General features: G+C 42.5%; 1 protein-coding gene across 1 annotated transcript in view; it reads right to left on the bottom strand.

Moving 5' to 3' along the window:
* Window positions 1-18,506, bottom strand: part of MTMR2 (myotubularin related protein 2) — a 41,244-nt gene that overhangs the window by 18,548 nt on the left and 4,190 nt on the right. The window contains exons 2-6 of the mRNA XM_005417727.2: window positions 6,939-7,014; window positions 3,607-3,701; window positions 3,323-3,433; window positions 1,210-1,311; window positions 452-535 (exon numbers count right to left, since the gene is read on the bottom strand). Of these exons, the coding sequence (XP_005417784.1) occupies window positions 452-535; window positions 1,210-1,311; window positions 3,323-3,433; window positions 3,607-3,701; window positions 6,939-6,984 (438 nt within the window). The 5' untranslated portion in view covers window positions 6,985-7,014. The remainder of the gene's footprint in view (window positions 1-451; window positions 536-1,209; window positions 1,312-3,322; window positions 3,434-3,606; window positions 3,702-6,938; window positions 7,015-18,506) is intronic.

Below are 18,506 nucleotides of genomic sequence, written 5' to 3'. Positions count from 1 at the left end.
CCATGCCTAAGATAGTGAAGGCATTCCACACTTAATTTTTTTCCTCACAAGTTGCTGTTTCAGACAGGGAAACCTGGAAAGAATTAAAACCAATACAAGCAAGCACTGAGGTATGAAACTCAAAAATGGGATGTGTGTACCTGGAACATGCACCCTCCATTCCCCACTGCCAGCAGTACCTGATCACCAAGCCAGAGCATTAGTTTTTTCTAGCAGAGCCTAAAGTCAGCTCTCTGCCACCTGAGCTGATGGCCAGCAGTGGATGCCTCTATCTCTAAAGCTGTACTGCTCTCAACAAGCACTGCAGTGTGAAAAACAACATCCCAACCAAGCCTGCACAGCATTTTTCAGCAGAATCATTCTCTGCTCCATGTAACCTGTAATTTTATCACTGCACAGACCCTTGTTTCTGAAGAGTAGAGGATGAGGAAGGATGTGGCACAATATTCACCTGTCTTCTGTACTCCCAAGTTGGGTCATACACTTTCCATCCATTTTCCGGGAAAACTTCTTTGTACTCAAAGGCAAAAAGTGGCTGAAAGAAAGAAAATTTACCTTTAAGAGCCCACTCAGAGCCCATTTATACAATGTTTGATATCTCAAATAGTAATTCATGACTGACCCTTTTTCCCCACCATCACTTTTCTTTCAGGGTTTTATAAAAAAGATTAACACTCCCACTGTAGCAGGTAATTAGTACAACAATATACTTTCCAATTTGTCCCTGATCTTGCTTGGCTATTAGCTAGTACTTCACAGACAAAAGAAGGAGAGAAGATAAAACTACTTAGGCAAGAATGCTCTTACAGATTAACAACCAGAGCCTTTCAATCAGCATTTGAAACAATTGCACTGTCATAACATTAGAGAACACGGGGGGCTGCATTCCAGATTTGGGGCATTGCAGCCACCATTAGCTGTGAACCTCTGATGGATGTCACTGTGATTTGAGTACTCTCCCTCTGTTACGAGGTTTTATCAGTAAGTCGTTCCCCGTGGATGAAAGAAGGCACTGTAATAGATTTCTCCTGTTTCCTATATGATCTAAACTCCTACAGAACTAAGTTTAAAACAGATTTAAAAACCAGCACTTCTCATCCCTCAAGAAAATGCACCCCACGTGAATGCTGTATTAAGTAGATGGGACAGAACAAAAGAGTTTACTGCTACTCTGTGTCTTTTGGCAAAAGCTGAAGAGAAAACACTTACCAGATTATTTGAAACTGGAAAAGCATATTTCATTAGGTTCTCAAATATGGATCGTCTAGTTCTCCCTTCAGGCTTATGAGCAAACCGCAAGTTTCGAATATCCTAGGGGAAAAAGAGGGAAATCAAGTTGCAAATTTCTTAACCACTTCAAAATCCAAGGAAAATTCAAAAGCCAGAATTCAAAACGGGGTCACATGACAATGCTCCTTCTAGCACTGATTTAATACTTTGAATAATGTTGTGTTGCAACGTTGGGTTTGTTGAGGGGGTTGTCTACAGCCTCCAACAACAGCAGAGCAGCTGAGGGAGGGCACAGCTGTGCCTGACCACAGCATCTTGCCTTCACATGAAGCTCTCCACCTGCTGAAAGTCTTTGGGAGAGCCCTGCTCAGGAAAAAGCTATGTTTGACTGGCAGGACTTTGTGAGACAGACATCCTTGGCTTTTACTGAGCCCTCATGCCAAGCAGTGCCATAAGACCACTTGGAGGGGATGGCCTAACAAAGTACCTTCACAGAGCTACTGCACATAGAGGCGCCAAGAACAGCCAGCTGGGTGCAAAGCATCCAATGCCATCTCCCTTTAAAGCTTCCACCTCTCAGAGCACTCAAGGGGACGTCTTGAAACCAAGAACTCCTCCACTTTGCACAGCAGCACAGTTTAGACAAAAAGGGGTCATTCAGGACCTCCTTTCCATAGTCATCTACAAAACCAAATTTGGAAAGTAAATAAAACATCTCTAAGTTTTTCCAGCCAAGCCTGCAACTAAAATGCTTGCAGTAAAGAGTCTGAAACTCATCAACAGGAAATGAGCTATCAAGTTCAAGTACATGAAGATGGTAGAGCAAGTCAGAGAACCAGATAAACAGCTGAAGATTTTGCTTCCTCACAGGGATTACATGGCTGGTCTCAAACAGAGAACTTTTCAGGATGTACCTGTACCACTCTGTTGTTACACTAAGCTGCTGTGCATATCCTGGTGAAGCAGGCTGAAATATATAAATAGGCTATAAAGGGCCAAAACACCCAACCTATAGTTTGTGCCTGAGTTTCCCATAAAGGGAAATGATACAGCTCACTCCAAACCTGACCAAGTGTGCTTACAGACAAAATAGCTGAGGACTAGGAATCCAGATCAAAACAGGGAACAAATTAGCTTGCCAGCACAAGCACCCCACCCTATGTTAGCCAGGGTGGATTATGAGTCTCACAGGACAAGGGAGCAGCTGGATTATTTGGTACAGATTGCAGTAACTGGTCTTGACTCAGCACACCCACAGCTTGACAGTCTGCTTAGCTTCCTGGTGCCTCAAAATCACAGCAGTGACCAGAGCACTTTGGGATTCCTTTTCATTCCTCCATCTGCTCTTATCTAGCATCCTTTTAGCATTGAGGGGCTCTGACAGGCTCTAAACACCCCAAGACTTACAAGGTTCTGAATCCAGCTCTTCCTATGTGCTCACTGAGGGAAGCAGAAGGGCCATGCCATCCAGAGATATGGATTTAGCAGGGGAGATGGTGGCTTTATCTACTTTGTGGGTCTATAGTAAGCAGACATGAGGAGGCAAATTGTTAATTTTTACTGCAGTTTGTATTTCCAGTTATTCCAAGGGTTCTTGAGAAGCATATGTGAAATATGCACTGCCTTGAAAGAAATGAAAGAACAGCCCTGATTAGGACTGAAGGCTACTCACCAGTCCCTCATGGCAAAGCACTGCAGCAGCAGGTGGACATGAGCCAATGATTTAGGGGGGAAACGTGCCCCTTTCTTGCTCTTGAAATGCAAATGAGTGAAAGGCCTACTGAATTCCACAGTAACTGGAGTCTGCCTAGAATAAGTCTGGTGGGCAACCCAGAGAAATGAGGATGCAGGCCTTTACTTCCATGATGAAGGAAAGCTATTGCCCAGCACAAAGCCCGAAAAAAGGTTTGGATCTCTTCTCAAATGAGTGGAGCTGGAGAATACTGAAAACTGCTTTTAAAATAATGGTTTTTGACACCTGTGAAGTCATACTGACTGAAACATTTTGCAGAACTTCCTACAGTACCAGAGAGACAACCTGTAAAAATATATATTCCCCTCCCCCTATTGTAAAACACAGATAAAAGTTTACCTTGCACACAATCTCCAGTCCATAGGAATTTTCACCACGACTTGAAGCACCTCCAATTTTCTCCACTCTGTTGATTACACCTAAAGATGCATCTAGGACAAAAGGAGGGTCCTGTAGACAGTTGAAATTTGTGAGTTTAAAAAGGGGAGGGGGAAACATCCCCAGCTCCTGCTCCCTTATGTCTATATTCCCAAACAGATACATTTCACACAGAAATACTCTCAAACAACACCCAAGTCTGAAGATTGAAAAGGCAACAAAAGTAGATTATTTCAAAAGCTTACCCGTTCCATGCTTTTAAAATACAGTCTATAATTGGTAACAGTAAGAGTTCCTCTGATTGCTCCAGTGAAGGGGCAGATGTAAGTAACATCCTTAGCTTAAGAAAAAAAAAAGAAAAAAAATGTAAATTTCATGGTTAATTTATGGGAGAAAAATTATGCCAGCATCAATATTTGTGGGCTGTACCTTGCAGATCACGAAATTAAAACAAGCTTAATCTGTGGTTCTAGCCTAGGGCCAACTTGCAAGTTTCAGTTCTGTGGAGAAGGTAAGAGTTTGGGTAGAGACAGTACGGTCACCCAGAATCCTACATTTGCACAGAATTGCTACCCCTGTCAACAGGTCCGTGTTCAGTGCAAACTGTTTGCTCTTACTGCCAGTAGCTGAGAACATCATGCATGAAAAGAGGAGACCACTCGTGCCTGTATGCACACATTTGAAGCTGACAACAATCTGCATAGAAGCAAAGGATTGTGCCCAAGATGGTTTGTGCCACCAGGGGCAGGAGAAGGCAGTTCTCACACGTGGTTTTTTGGATGCTTGGGTCCTTCTGTACATCTTTGCACGCGGAGTCAGCCCTGGGATGAAGGCCCTTATGCTAAAAGGCAGCAGAGCTACAGAGATTTGCAGGAGCCATGAATCTGTGCAGCAGCCAGCTGCTGGTGATCTTAGGTCTGAAGTCAGCGATCAAGTTACTCTCCACAATTCAATTATTTTTGAGCCTGAGTGATGGTGACTCAAAACAGCCCCCTTCTTAAATGGCCTCAAACATTTCTCACTTGTTCCAGCAAAGGGAAAGAGGTGCTGCTGCCTTTCCACAGCAAACACCTCTAACTGCCCTTCTGTTTTATATCACTTAAAAATGCCAAGATTTAGGTTGTTGCCTCCCCACCTCTACTGCCTATCACTTCTGCCACTGAAGCAGTTGTCTGGCTGTGTTGTGGCAATGGTTTGCACTATCACCAACAAGTAATGACACCCCACAAAAACATAGAGGAAACCCACTGAGCTGCCAGATCCATAAAAAACGCCCCTGGATCATCTGAATAACCTCAAGCCTCCAAGCCCTAGGGGACTCATTTTGCAAGGGCTGTGTCAGGAAGACAGCTCGCCTCTCACCCATGAGACAGCCACCATGAGCATGAGGTGTGAGGCTACTGGGAGGTCAGAATGGGAACCTAAATTTCTTCTACCTTTATCCCATGAGATTTAGCCCAGAGGGGGAGAGAGAAGAAGTCTGTCTTATTCCAGGGCACTGGCAACTCATATAACTAAATCATCCTCAAGTCAGCTCTGCTTCTGCATTGCCTTCATTGACTCTCAAGATCTGGATGTGAAGAAAGATCCTTAAAACATCAGAAGTGACTAATTTTGCAGCAAAATATGTAGCACTCAATATCTGGTTAAAAAGAAATAAAATATACATATCTATAATAAACAAGCTAGTAATTCCATTATTTATTTATTTATATAAATTTACATGTATTTGTTTGAAGGACAATTAAACACAAAATGCTTATAGCCATTTCTAATTAAACAAAGCGTTTCATTAGTGTCCGATTATTAATCACTTCTTTTCAAAGGCTAGTTTGACAGAGGTTTGAAAGCAGACTCAGGAAGCATAACAGGGGTGAGGGCAGCCTGCCTAGTTTTTCCACTGGAGTTCCCATTATTCCAAATGTAATTTTGAAATGCTTAATAAACCTCCAGAAAAATCCACTAATAAGAAAAGCATGCATTTACATGTGAAAAGGAACAGGATTCTGGGTAAAGAGGAAAGGTGCTAGAAAAATGTTTTCCAGGTAAGGAACCCCAGGCACAACCTCAAAACACTGGCCCTGCCAGCATGTAAGCCACACCACCTTTCACATTTGCATTTTATTAGCCTGGTTTCCTAAGGAAACAATTTTACTTAATTACACTGCGCATGTACAAATGTACCTACACACATGGCTTGTCTGACCTTCACCTTGCCACAGCTGTATGATTTCAGCAGTCTCTACTTGATAAACAGGGATCTCCAAGGCATTAAAGTGCTTCACTGTTTGTGAGAACGAATGCCAGGTATAATAGAGAGGTTGTAGTGGTGCTATCACCACGGGAAAGCCTAATGAGCTCAGCCTTTGGCATGTATAAGAGAATACATATGGGAGAAAGAAACTGGAAACCAGATTTACTAATTCCTCTGCTTGTGGAATTCCTGTCTTTTACAGGCCAATCTTACCCTAGATTATTGGGTTGGCTGAACATATTTTTTCTTCCCTTCCCTGTAAAATACAAGGAGAATTACATTTGCCTTTCTTCACACTTTTAACAGGAAACAATTATTGCTGATGAATAACAAAGATTTCCTTTTTGATGCCTTTAGCTTCTTGCTGGAACAGGCAGCTGCTGTCTGGGCTGCTCCAAAAGCCATCCAGTCTTACAGATTTACATGGCCCATCACACTATTTGCCAACAGATAAAACACGGGTAACTCTGACCTCTTAAACCATTCCCTAGGAACCCTTCAAAATACTGCCTCACTGTTAGAGCTAATAGCATCTGTGAAGTGAGTTAGATATCAGTCTGCAGTGTATGGTTAGAGTACAAGTTCAAAGTCCTTAGGACTCTGAGAAAAGAGGTTGAGAAAAAGATTAATTATGGAGGCAGGTTGCTTGGAGGTTTTCTTCCTTGTTTTTATATTGCTGTTGATGGGTACATTTTTTTTGTGAAGTATTTTCAGTTTTCATTTTTTGATTTTTTATGTTTAGGACTGAAGTTGCACTCTTCCTTACCATTTTAAAAGGAAGGCAACATGTTAAAAAAGCAAATGCAAAATCTTTCACAGAAAATTAATCAAGAGGCTTACTCAAGCCTTCAGAATGTAGAGCATCAGCAAATCTGATGCATGTCAGAACGTCCTGATGAAAAAAGAAAATACCCATCCCCCATCACAGTAAATTCTCTGCAAAAGCAGTGTATCCTTTCCTAGAGCCCATGACAGAGATTTGACACATAATTGTGCTGTGTCAGCCTAGGAAGTTACCCTGTGGCAAGGACAAACTGAAACAGTTGATCCATGTCCTCTCAGGAGGCAGCAAATGCGGAGCTGTACAACTCACACCCCATCACTCATGGCAAGAGCGTTGAATTACTTTGTACTTGCTACTGCTAAAAGAAGACACAGTTACCTTGGCCCCTGTGCTGTGCAATTGCTCAGTTAATGGAACAATCTGATAATGGTTCCCAAAACATCTGCAATGTGCTGTTGTTGGTCAGTGACCGCCAAGATATTTTGCTCTATGGATATTCCACTGTTTGTCAGCAAACAAGGAATTTCCTCTTCACGTACCCATGTCTTTAATGGTTTCCCCTGGCAGCAAAGGTGGCTCTTCCATTTCAGCCAATTTATTTGCCTCCCTCAGGACCTAGGCAAAAGATACAAGTACAAACAGAAATTCATTATGTTTTCATAAACCAAGAAGTTTACACTTACAGGTCAACAGTATCAAGGACAACAAATATTCAAAGATGTTGAAGTACTGCCTAGGGTCTCTTCAGAGGCCAACACCAGGCTCTGTACTTTGGCAGCACACTTCCAAGGTGTCCTTTCATGCTCCAACCTTCTCTTGCCCAGGCCACCTTCACAAGTCAAATTCCTGCACAGTTATGGACAGAGCCAAAGGAATCAGCTCCTTTCCCAGTTGAAGTGCTCACTGATTACAACAATGACATCAATATTCAGCAGAGCAATTTCTAGTTTACACTGAGGAAAACTGAAAAGGACACTTTGGTCACTCCACTGCGCTCAGTGAGGGTCCCACAGCTGCAAAAGTCCTGACTTGACTCAGTTACAAAGGTACTATTTTGACAGGTATGTATAGGAGGTACAGTTTTGATTTCTTTATTTTTGGCTGCCAAATGACCCCTTCTTCACTTTCCTTTGGGTTCATGTTATACCACAGAGCATGACTTCTCAGACCTATGATTGCATTTACACAAAGGATTTCACAAGAACAGCTGCTATTATGGCAGACAGACATTTTAGGAAAGCATGGCTGTAACTAGGAAAGCATAACCTGAGGTCTAAATCTATAAGAACTAGGAGAGAAATGCAAATATAAGTGATCAAGATTAAGGCTAAGTCTGTGTGGCCAAATGTAGATGGATTTAGTCATGTTGACCCTGCCTCAAACTGGACAAATGACCACAACCTCAGCAATAGAGTTTTCTCAACCTCTTAAAACAGACAGAGAGCAGGTAAGTTAGTCCAGACTGTGCTTCATGCTATAGCAACCACAAAACTTGGAGTTCAAGGTCAGTGTGTCCCACCTGGTGAAGACAGGCAGAGGGAGCTCATTGCTGCTCACAGCTGAATGTGCAGGCTCACCCAATTTTTTTTTTTTATCATAATGCAAGGAAAGAGAAAAAAAATTGCTTCAAATTGGTATCAGGAAATCCCTGCAAAGAAAATTCAAAGACATAGCCTAAAGTGGCATTCTAGAACCTGACATGTCTGTGGTCAACTTTCATGTAGGATCAAGCCAGAGGGAGAGCCTCAGGGAAGAAAAATTCCCTAAACTATGCAAAAAAAATTGGAAACAAACCCAAAGAAAGCCCTTGCCACAATACGAGCACATTCCAGCATTTTCACACAACAGATTGATGCATAGATGAAAAGATTAACAAGATCAAAGCCTTCTTGAGAACAAGATGTACATTTTAAAAAATGCATTCAAAAGACTCTTAGAAAAAAAATTAATAATAAAAGCAAGTACAGTTCTGGCTTCCTAACAGAAACCTCCCAACTGCAACTAAGATCAGGTCTTACCAGGGAGGCTGTCAGAGCAGCTGGGCTGGGGTCCACAGGAGGAGTAAGGAAAGGTCACCATTGACAGAACTCACACTGGCAGAAACTTGCCAGGAAGCTTCTCTTCCCCCACATCAGCAACATCAGTAAAAATAAGGTTTTGCTGGTATAATGAGCAGAAATCGATGTTGAGGACTTCTTGTCAGCACAGCTGTGTTGGCCAAAGATCACACACCCCATCAAAGGCCTGACTGAGGGCCTCCCTGACAAAGGCCTGTGATGTAGACCCACTCTCAACTCCTGTGCGTCCAATTTTGCACTTGAGTAACAGCCCTGAAATTAGCAGGGTAACATCTGGATTATGATAAATGAGATGGAAGCTTCTGGCTAATTAGCAAATAAGTGGTGGTCATCTTTTTGGCCTTTCATCTTGGAAGGACATGAGTGAAAGTACACTCTGCATTCAGAACATGATCACAGCTTCTTTGAGAAGGTCCGTACCCCACACGGCAGCTGCCAGGATCACTTCGGTCAACAGCTGGACTCACTGCTCTCCTGCAGATGTCAGCGGGAGCACGTCCAGCAGTAAACATTTGGAGGACTGGGTTGTATCTCAAGCCAAAACAAATATGAGGTAAAACACATAGAAAGCACTCGGTATGACAAACATCTGCTGAGGTGGCAGAGGTGGGTAGTGCTCAGGTGGGTTTTAAACCCTGTCCTGCAAGTGGGGGAGAGAAGGAGGGAATAGGCTAGCAGTATGAAAGACAAGGACCTCCATCATTCTCTGAAGACAAGGTTGAAAGCCTTTTCAATTTAAAAAGTGTCTCTTCTAGGTCAAATAAAATCCATCTGCTCACTCATACTTCTCTGAAATGTCCCCAGGATCAGACCAAAGGGTTAGCAATCCAAACCTGTGCTCACTTCAACCCAGGGCAGCAGATGGCTGGCTTCCTGGAAGCACAGCACCTCAAGATCGGCCTCCTTGCCTCCCCTCTTATTATTTTGGGGTTTTTTTGCTACAGTCTTGAGGACTAAACTCATATTTACCACGCCTCAAGTGACTTCAGCACAGTACCTATCTCAGGTAACAAAGCACTGACTCCATGGTGATTTCAAAGGTGCAAGCATATAACCCCTGCAAAACTGCCATCCTTTCCACGAGGCTGAGACAGACATGGTCAGAAAGCCCAGGACAAACACTTCTCTCTGTTGTGCCAGCCTATGCACTGTCTGCTCAGCAGCAGATTTTTAATGAGCCTCTAGTTGGGCACTTGAAATCCAACCTGGCAGAAACCAAGAAATGAATGGTAGGCATTTTCCTGAAACCCACTTCCATCAATGGCTCTTTAAAATTGATTCAGAGAAATACAATCCGTGTGGAGCTGAAAATGCAGGCAGCAGGCAGGAGAAGACGTGTAGCACCAGCCAAGGACAGGGGCCACCAGCAGGTAAGAAAAGTGGGTGGGTAAGAGAAGAGGAGTTTTGGAAACAGATCAAGGAGAAAGAATGGTATGGGACAAAGCACATGAAGCTCTGAGATGACGTCAGTGTCATAAATGGGCCCTTTGCGCCTTAGATGACTAAGGAGATGACATGAAAAGCCCTTCCATCTTACTGCCAATCCTCCTCTCCCCCTCAAAATCCAAAAACGGTTCATTAAACTGTGAGAAAAATCTTTTTTTGTACATTAGCCTATTTTCAAGACTCTAAAAATACACTCTTGGGCCCAAATTTAGCCCTCTGCAAACCTTACAAAATTAAATTAAGAGCACCAGTAAGGCGAGGAAGCAGGGAATGGAGCCAGGGACATGACTGCGGCAGCCTGGCTGCAGGGGGGGACAGCAGCTGCTGATACATAAATGCTACTGAGACAGGTACCACATATGCCTGCCGCTGAATTGTGCCACCTCCATGTGCCTCAGCCTTTGAAATTGTTCAGTGGGAATAAAACCAAAGAATTCTTAGAGATCTGCAATGAAGAACACATCCAGAGCTGGGCTAATCATTACTACTTAGGAATAGGACCGTAATGACTTAAGAGTTACACATGGCTCTTTCCATCACAATCATCACTAAGATGGTTTCTGTAAGAAACAGATACAATGACCAAAAACCAGTGGAATACTCTGCCTTCCCTCTAAGTTGAACCAGGTCTTCATTATCTTTTCCCCACAAAAATGTTATGCTTGGTAACTGAATCTCTGGAGGAATGAAGTCCTGTTACACACCAGAACAGCCTTTATTTCTGTCTTCTTTTACCAAGTAACATCATGTACCCATCCCACCTGTCAGCAGCTCTCCCTCTAGATGAAACAGCTAAGAGACTGAGAATGGGTGTACCTTAGAACCTAAACACATGTCCTGGCTCAGCTCAGAGGGTGTGAGGACTTTGTGCCACCACCTACCTTTGTCCTCTGCTCAAGCAGCAACTTGGCAGAACAAACCCACACTGCTACATTCAACAACAACTTCTCTACTCCAGGATCCCACCTTGTGTAAGCTCCAGCACAGTCACCCCCAGCTGAATGTGCAGAGCTCTCTCATGCCCTCCCAACTACTGCCCCCAAGAGAGGGAAACTGCAGTTTTGTTGAGGCAACCTCCAGATCTAAGCAACAAAGTGATCATCTCCTGTGCTTGCACGTATGGGGTCAGGGAAAGATATTTAGGTCCTGCTAAAAAGGTAAGACTGCTGCGATTCAGGATACTGCAGTTCTGGGCAAGTCTCTCCAACCACATGTTCACACTGCCTCCTAACACAGCAGCCAGCATGCTGCTACAAAAATCCCTCTCCTGGATGATGTTCCTGCACAATTTGTGCACACAGCTCATCCTGAGCAGCTGCTGCCAACAGGGGTGGTACAGAGTGGAATGGCAAGAACAGTCTATGCACAGGTCTTAGAGGTCTGTGCACCACTGAACACTGTTCTAGAAAGACCTGAGAGGGTACATGACACTCTAAATTCAGAGTTTGCTTTTTGACCATGAAGGAAACAGCTGATGTGCTTTCCTGTTGTACTGCCTGGGGAGGCACTTGCCTACCAGCGATGCTGCACAGCCTGGCTGACAATCCCCGTCCTGCGCTGGCTGAGGCCAAGCCAGGACTGCCTCCTCCTGCCCTCCCTGCCAGCGCTGTCACTGCTTCAGTGTCCAGCTCAGTCAAGACGCCCGGGGTCCACTCTATGGCGTTTATAATGGAAGTTTTTCCATAACCTGGATCATTTTGCCAGGACTAGCTTAGAATGTGACTGCAGGAGTGAAGGCAAGCAAAACCCAGGCAGGAGAGAGGGAGCAGCTTGAACTAACCAGGGAGTCATTTTATCCCTGGACACTGCACAAGCCTCCTGATAACAAAGATGCATGAGGAGAGCACCTGAGGTCTCTTCTAGACATCTACCAGGTATTCTTTTGTAACTTTCTCCTGAATGTTTGAGTCCTGAAACCCACAAAGGTCAGATTGTTTGGCTTCACACAACTTAAGGGGAGAGAGATTCGTGTTACCAAATTGTTGTATAACAATTTTCACAAGTCCGCAAAGATTCTTCTACCCTGAATCACAATAAAAATGAGCAAAAGGAATCTTTTTTGGCTTAGACAATATTAAAATGTACCCTTTTTTGTAATTTTTTTCCTTTCCACTGAGTTAATCTCTCCTTGGTAACCTCCTACACGCTCCCAGTCACTTTGCAAATTTTGAACAGAGTTGTGGTGCATAAAGCCACAGCACTGGTTCGACACGTTCAATCCAACAGCATGAACACCTTGCTCCTGCATTACTCCTTTCCCCAAAACCATGTCTGCTCCATCTACTGAGAAGACAAGCTCTCCAAGCTGGGAACTGCTTTTGTTCCAGCTACACAGTCCTGTTTTGTTTCCTACAGCAGGAAGGCAGTAACTTAACTGGTCCCTTGACATAAACATATATAACCTGCCTGTACAGACAAATGTTATACACACACCAAGTCCCCTTGCTTCTGCAGCCCTGAACTCAGATTTGGCATGTCTCTGTCTACTTTGTGAGCACGCACTGGTCAGGAGAAACAGCTGAAAGACATGCTGCAGGGACAAGAATGCACATGTTGTACATGTACAAAAACATAAAGAAAGAATGAGTAGAGTTTTAAAAAGTGCACATTTTCAAATAGGGAATTGAAACTCAAAAGCCAAGTGAGAGGTTTAATCTCCTATAGGAAAGTATCTCTCTGATACTTCACACTTAAAGGACTACCTGGGAATATTCTGGTTGTACTTAACATATCTAAACCTTCCTTTCTTCCCTTTTTTTTTAAATGTCTTTGTTTCAAAAAATGGAAAATGATTAAATGCCCTCCTTAATCACCATTTTTGCAACTTTACAGGCAGTGTAGTCAGTAAGGTGCAGAAATACGATTTCACCTGAAACTGGAGATCTGTGCTGGTCCCCCGAGGCACTGTGTGGGGGAAAGCAGGATACCTAGGAGATGCACCTGTAGGATAAGTACCCTTCCTCCCACTGAAGGCTAAGAACTAGGGTAAAGGAATGTCAGCGCAGAGCTGGAAGGGCAAATCCCAATTTTGGTCCTTCCTTGTGGTCAGCATAGCAAAACCCAATCTCCTGGACATCCCCAAACAACTGAGCAGTCATATCCTATGTTTTCAGAGAAGTACAAATGTGCTGTGTGCTGAGAGGCAGCAGGGAATGAACTCAAATCAGATACAAATACTGCATGGATTTAATTTAAAAAGGCATGACTCCAAAGCTTGTAAGACAAGTTGTCTTATCTGAGGTATAAAAGACAGCTTTTGTGTCAGAGCTGGCGCTTGTCTGCTGTCACAAAGAACCACATAAGGGAAGTCGGCCTTCCTCCAAAGACTTAGCCATAGGATTACTTTTACATATTGTATTAATTTATTAATTTTATTTGTAAATTAATAGCAAAACATATACACTTACATAGCTAAGGCTTCTCTGCTTTAAATGCCTTTTGGGGGGGGTCTCAAACCATGTTCACCTATTCCTTCCCCTGAATTGCCCTACCACTCCATCCCTTTCCTCCTTCATGGCTGTTTCCATCAGTCAGTCAATGAAGGACAGTGACACTACGGCAGGTGCATCAAGATTTATCATTATTCCAATGATGGTGTAAAAATGTCTGAAACAAAACAGACAGAGAAGCTCTTTCCATTCATGCCAGAAAAAAATCCCCACAGCGGTCTAATTCTGTCCAGCTGACATTGACAGAAGCTGCAGAACTGACACAGATCTGTGCAGAAACAAGATGAGTATGCTTCTTCAGGACAGTTTTTCACAGGTGGATAGGCTTCTTCTCTAAATGAAACATTTCTTACAACAGGAAAAAGGGCACATTTTTCCTAGCATTTCTCTGCTCAGGTGTTTCTGTCCTCTCAGTGCTCAACCATCAGGACCATGGAACAGAAGCCATGCTTACTTGACTGCAAACACTGCACTACACTGAGGAGAATTTCAGCTGCCATTTATGGCTATTTCAAGTGTACTTGGAGAAGATTTGTGTGCTAAGAATCCTACTGGAAATGCAATAAAACATAAATCAAGCAAGTAAATGGACTTTGCTGATTATTTTTGAATCATTAAGAATACCACAGGAGAAAGACTATGGGAAATAACAGAAATATCTCTGCCTGACTGAGGCACAGGGACTTTTCTGAGGATTATGACCAGATGGCTTGAAAAACTATATTAGGGACATTCAGAGCTGCAAGATATTAATTGCAGGGAAATGCTTTATGTCTTATTCCTTTGGGATATTAAAAGTTCATAGGGTAAAAGACAAAACACCATGGACACATGGATCATTTCAGGAGAGTACACAAAGAATCAAATACCGTCCAAAGACCACATCAAGCCCATTCAGCTCCTAGGAGAGCACTTAGCCAAAGGCAGCCTCCTAGCTTGTTAAAAAAACCAAAACACAAGAAGTTCTTAAGTTATCAAAAAATGTTCTGACAACAGATCACGTATTACACTACTCTGAAGACAGTAATGACATACAAAGTGCACTGCAACTGCCTTTTAACTACTCCTTCCCAACACAACTAAAAAAAACAAATCACAAACTGTGATCTCTGCCTACCATATATGTTTTGAGAAAGCATATAAGTCCTTGAGAAATCACTTGCTTACTTACCACTGTCTTGAAAATCTTTAAAAAGAAGCTGAAGGTTATTGTATTTGAAAAAAAGAAATACAGTCCCTAAAGTAATATAAAGAGATTCTTCTGCAGGAGGAAGCAGCCACCATGCAGTGTTTCCCTGGGATTTTCTGCTTTGTTTTTTCCACGATGTTCTTCTCCACTCAGACCCGAATGTCCAGTGACAAAGAACAGCCTCTCTGGGTTCCCTGGGCTGGTGAATCTCCTGGGCCCTCTCTGCACAACTACAAGGCAAAGCTTAGAAGCTCAAAGGAACACATTGTTGAGGGCCACTCGTTCAACCACGGCTGGCTTGTCTCTTCAAGTTTGTATGGCTTGGTGCCTCAAGACAATTCTCTCATTAGGCTCTGACAGAAAGTCGTCATTGACTCAACTCAGCAACTCCCTGGCACACAAGGTTGCAGATATTATCTATTCAGACAAGTCCAACATTTTTAATACAGAACCTTCTTCACTGCCAAGGGTTCCACATACGTCTCAAACCACAACGCCTCTGTTCTCCATGGGCTGCTCAAAAACTTTGGACAGCACATTAGCTTCACTCTATCCTTTATTTTTACTGAATTTTGTTTAACAAACAACTTATATGCAAAAAGAAGATTAAAAGTTTCAAGGAAATCATTAAACTAATTCAGTGAATTTCATATCAACAGTCTTAAGTGACAGAAAAACGCTCCGACCAAAACCAGAGTTATAAATTCTACCAACTAAAATAAGTCACAGAATACTGCCTCCATTACTAAGAATTTCACTTTTGAGTTTGATACAGATAATTATATATTTATAATGAGCAAACAACCATACAGAAGGGAACAAAGATGTTTCATTCCGTGCAAAAACATCTACAGAAAATCAAATCTTGGCAGGCACTGCATGCAATCACAAATCCATGTACTCCCTTTAAATACCATGCTTGTTCATTCCTGCCTGATCTGTCCTTCAGTTTACAAAATTATAACTAACAGGGGGGCAGGGGGGGAAGCCACGTCTTACCTGGTTTTACTCAACAAAAAGAAAATTCTTGCACTTTGTAGCTAGGAGAAATATGGCAGTCAATTAGGAAGAGATGAAAATATTTTTGAGAACATATGAAGGCCATTTGCTCATTCTCCTTAGCTTTCCATTCCTAATAGATGGCAACCATAAATGCTTCCAGAGATTTCTTTCACTGTGCGTTACTCCACATTCAAGCCTTTAGGTACCTCTATATAGGAAAAATTAGCAATGTTTGCTGTCTTTGCTCTTTTCTAACTAGATGAGCACTTAGGGAGTATTATTTCCATGTAAAGGAGACAGAAAACTGACTGCATCTGGCTTTTTTCCCTATCCAATTTGCATGAAATCAATATTTTGCAACCCAGAGGTTGGCTACTCTGTGGGTTTGTTTCCTAGAAAGGGGGAGGTGCAGAAAAGGACTTAGGGGAGAGGTGCAAGGAGGAAACCAAGATTTTCCATCTCTTGGGATATTTTAAAATGAAAATGACTATAATTCTTATGAAATATCCAGCATTTACTACAAACTGGAGTCCTTGAAAAATGTGGCAGGGGCTAAATTCCAGTCACTAACAGGGCTGTCCTGATATGACCATGCTTATGGACAAGAGCATCATTCATTCTCCAGAGCCAGTCCTTTGTGCCTTTGTTCATCAACAGCTTAATGCTCCAAAGAAAGGAAGCCCATTTTCCCCAGGCACACAAATGCAATTCGTATGGTCAAAATCAGAATTTTGAGACAGTTAAAATATGTTTCCCTGTAACACTTCCTTACTTCTCTTCCGCTGCTCTTTAAGTCCCTCTGTTTGACACTTTTGATAACATAAAGCACTGCCTGTTCTTGGATTTGGCCCTTGGACTTTGTCCCTGCGTACAAAGGGACCTACGGAAACACAACTGGCAGGTCAGGTGAAGGCCATGTCTGCCTGCATAGCTTCTACTCCTGTACAGACACATGAAAACGTGAAGTGCACCTCCATGTGAGAACAGAACCAAGCAATGATGCAGAGAAATACACGGTCAAGTCTTCATACAGTGACAGTAAAAAGATGAACAGTTTATTCAATTTCACTGCTGCATCACCATCTCACATTTAGCCAAGTGCTTTGTGACCACAGGTCAATTATCTTCACCATCTGGCAGCTTGAGCAATACAGTCTGTAACTTAATAGCAGTCACAGTCCAGTGCACCGGGAAGGAAAGCTCCCAGCATGGAAGACATCTTTGCATTTGCTATGAACAACTGCTGCTTACAGGCAGCCTCATGCAAAGAGTCAAGGGCTAGTCTGAAACAGGAATATTTATCTCCATATATTATCACGGAGCTGACTGGCAGGGCCGAAGGTCTTCAAATACCATGGAGGAGCTTAGGCAGAGATTTTGTCATGATTTAGTGCTTCCAAGCTAGCATCACTCACTGACTGAAAAGTCCCTTAAAATCAAAACTGAAAAACATTGTTTAAATGAGTGCTTAGAGTTTAAAACGTTATGTCACTCTCTAAACCCAGCTCTTGTTGAACATGTGTTACACATAACCAAAGCCTGACACACTTCCTGCATTGGCAGGGAGATAGTAATGGAAAAGCTCACTGAGGCTAGTTTTAGTGATTTACAGCAAAGGATGGAGCGGGGGGGAAATCACATCTTTCTTCAATATGTTTTTCTACTAACAATATACATGTCCTACAAAAAGCTAGTCTAAGCTACTTTGCACTAAAGCTAGAGTAAAGCAAAGGTGGCAAAGTCAGTGACTGGCATTTCAATCAATCCTGCCCAATATCATCTGAGGGACAGGATTTACCTCAATTTTAGAAGTCTACATCTGGAGATATTACTCTGCACTCTCTCCACAGTCAGAAGAGAAACACATTAGGTCCTCAAAACAGATAAAACTGCACATTTACTTGAGCCCAATTAAACCTGGGATCCACAGAAATCACTTGCTGCCCCTCAAAGTATGCTCCCAACATCCGCACCAAGGACTTCTCTAGCTCAACTCCACTACATTCTCACCTAACATGGGCATATCCTTAAAGCTGAAATAGATCAGATCATAAATGATCTATGTCCTTCTACTGAATGCAAAGGAATTGTGGTTGGCTAGCTTCAATGCAGACTTGCCCAAACAGATTTAATCCAGGAAACCTAAGGAGACAGCAACAGTATTCATTTACTGTCTTGGAAGGAAATACTCCTTCATATACCTTTTGTCATGCACCAGTTATGTATCTTACAAAATAAACCACATGGGCTTGTCTACAGTCTTTAACCATACACATAATAGAGAACAAATTAAAGTTACAAGCCACTCTGTTTCTTCCCGTTTCTAACCTTCAAGTCCTGGAAATGCTACAATAATATTCTTGCACCTCATGCATAAACCTATTTACTGTAAATCCACCAATTCCTTGTATATTAAAGAAAATCATTATGTAGGGAACAAACAGTCATGAATGGTCATATGCTTGTACAGTATTTTGTCTGTATTCAGAGGAGTATCAGGAATTGTGGATCTCATAGCCCTTAAAGGGCAGAACAGTTTAGTGGTCACAACAGCAATGCTAACAAGAAAGATTTAAACCACTTTTTCTGAAGGCTGCACAACTAGACAGGTGACGTGGATCTGCTGTAGTTTCTTTCTTTCTAGGTGCAAGAAGCAATATAAAGAAAACAACATACGAGTTTCCATCCTTTGGCTTAAGGTTTTGCTGCATGCAATCCAAAAGCAAACACAATAGGCCTTAACAAATGATCAGGCAAAGGTACTGCTCTTAAGGGAAGTGGTAGCAGGCTCTAGGGCTATATCCACTGCTTCTCAACTGCAAACCAACAGGATCCAACCCTTTTATAAGGGCCACTCCAAAGCTTTGAACATGGTAAGCTTCAGGCATTATCCTACAAAGCAACAGCTACCTAAAAATGAAAATCCCTACTGATAAAAGATAG

Source organism: Geospiza fortis, unplaced genomic scaffold, assembly GCF_000277835.1.
Source record: "Geospiza fortis unplaced genomic scaffold, GeoFor_1.0 scaffold16, whole genome shotgun sequence".
Taxonomy (NCBI): Eukaryota; Metazoa; Chordata; class Aves; order Passeriformes; family Thraupidae; genus Geospiza; species Geospiza fortis.
Note: the sequence above shows the minus strand (reverse complement) of the source record. Positions and strands in the feature narration are given on the sequence as shown.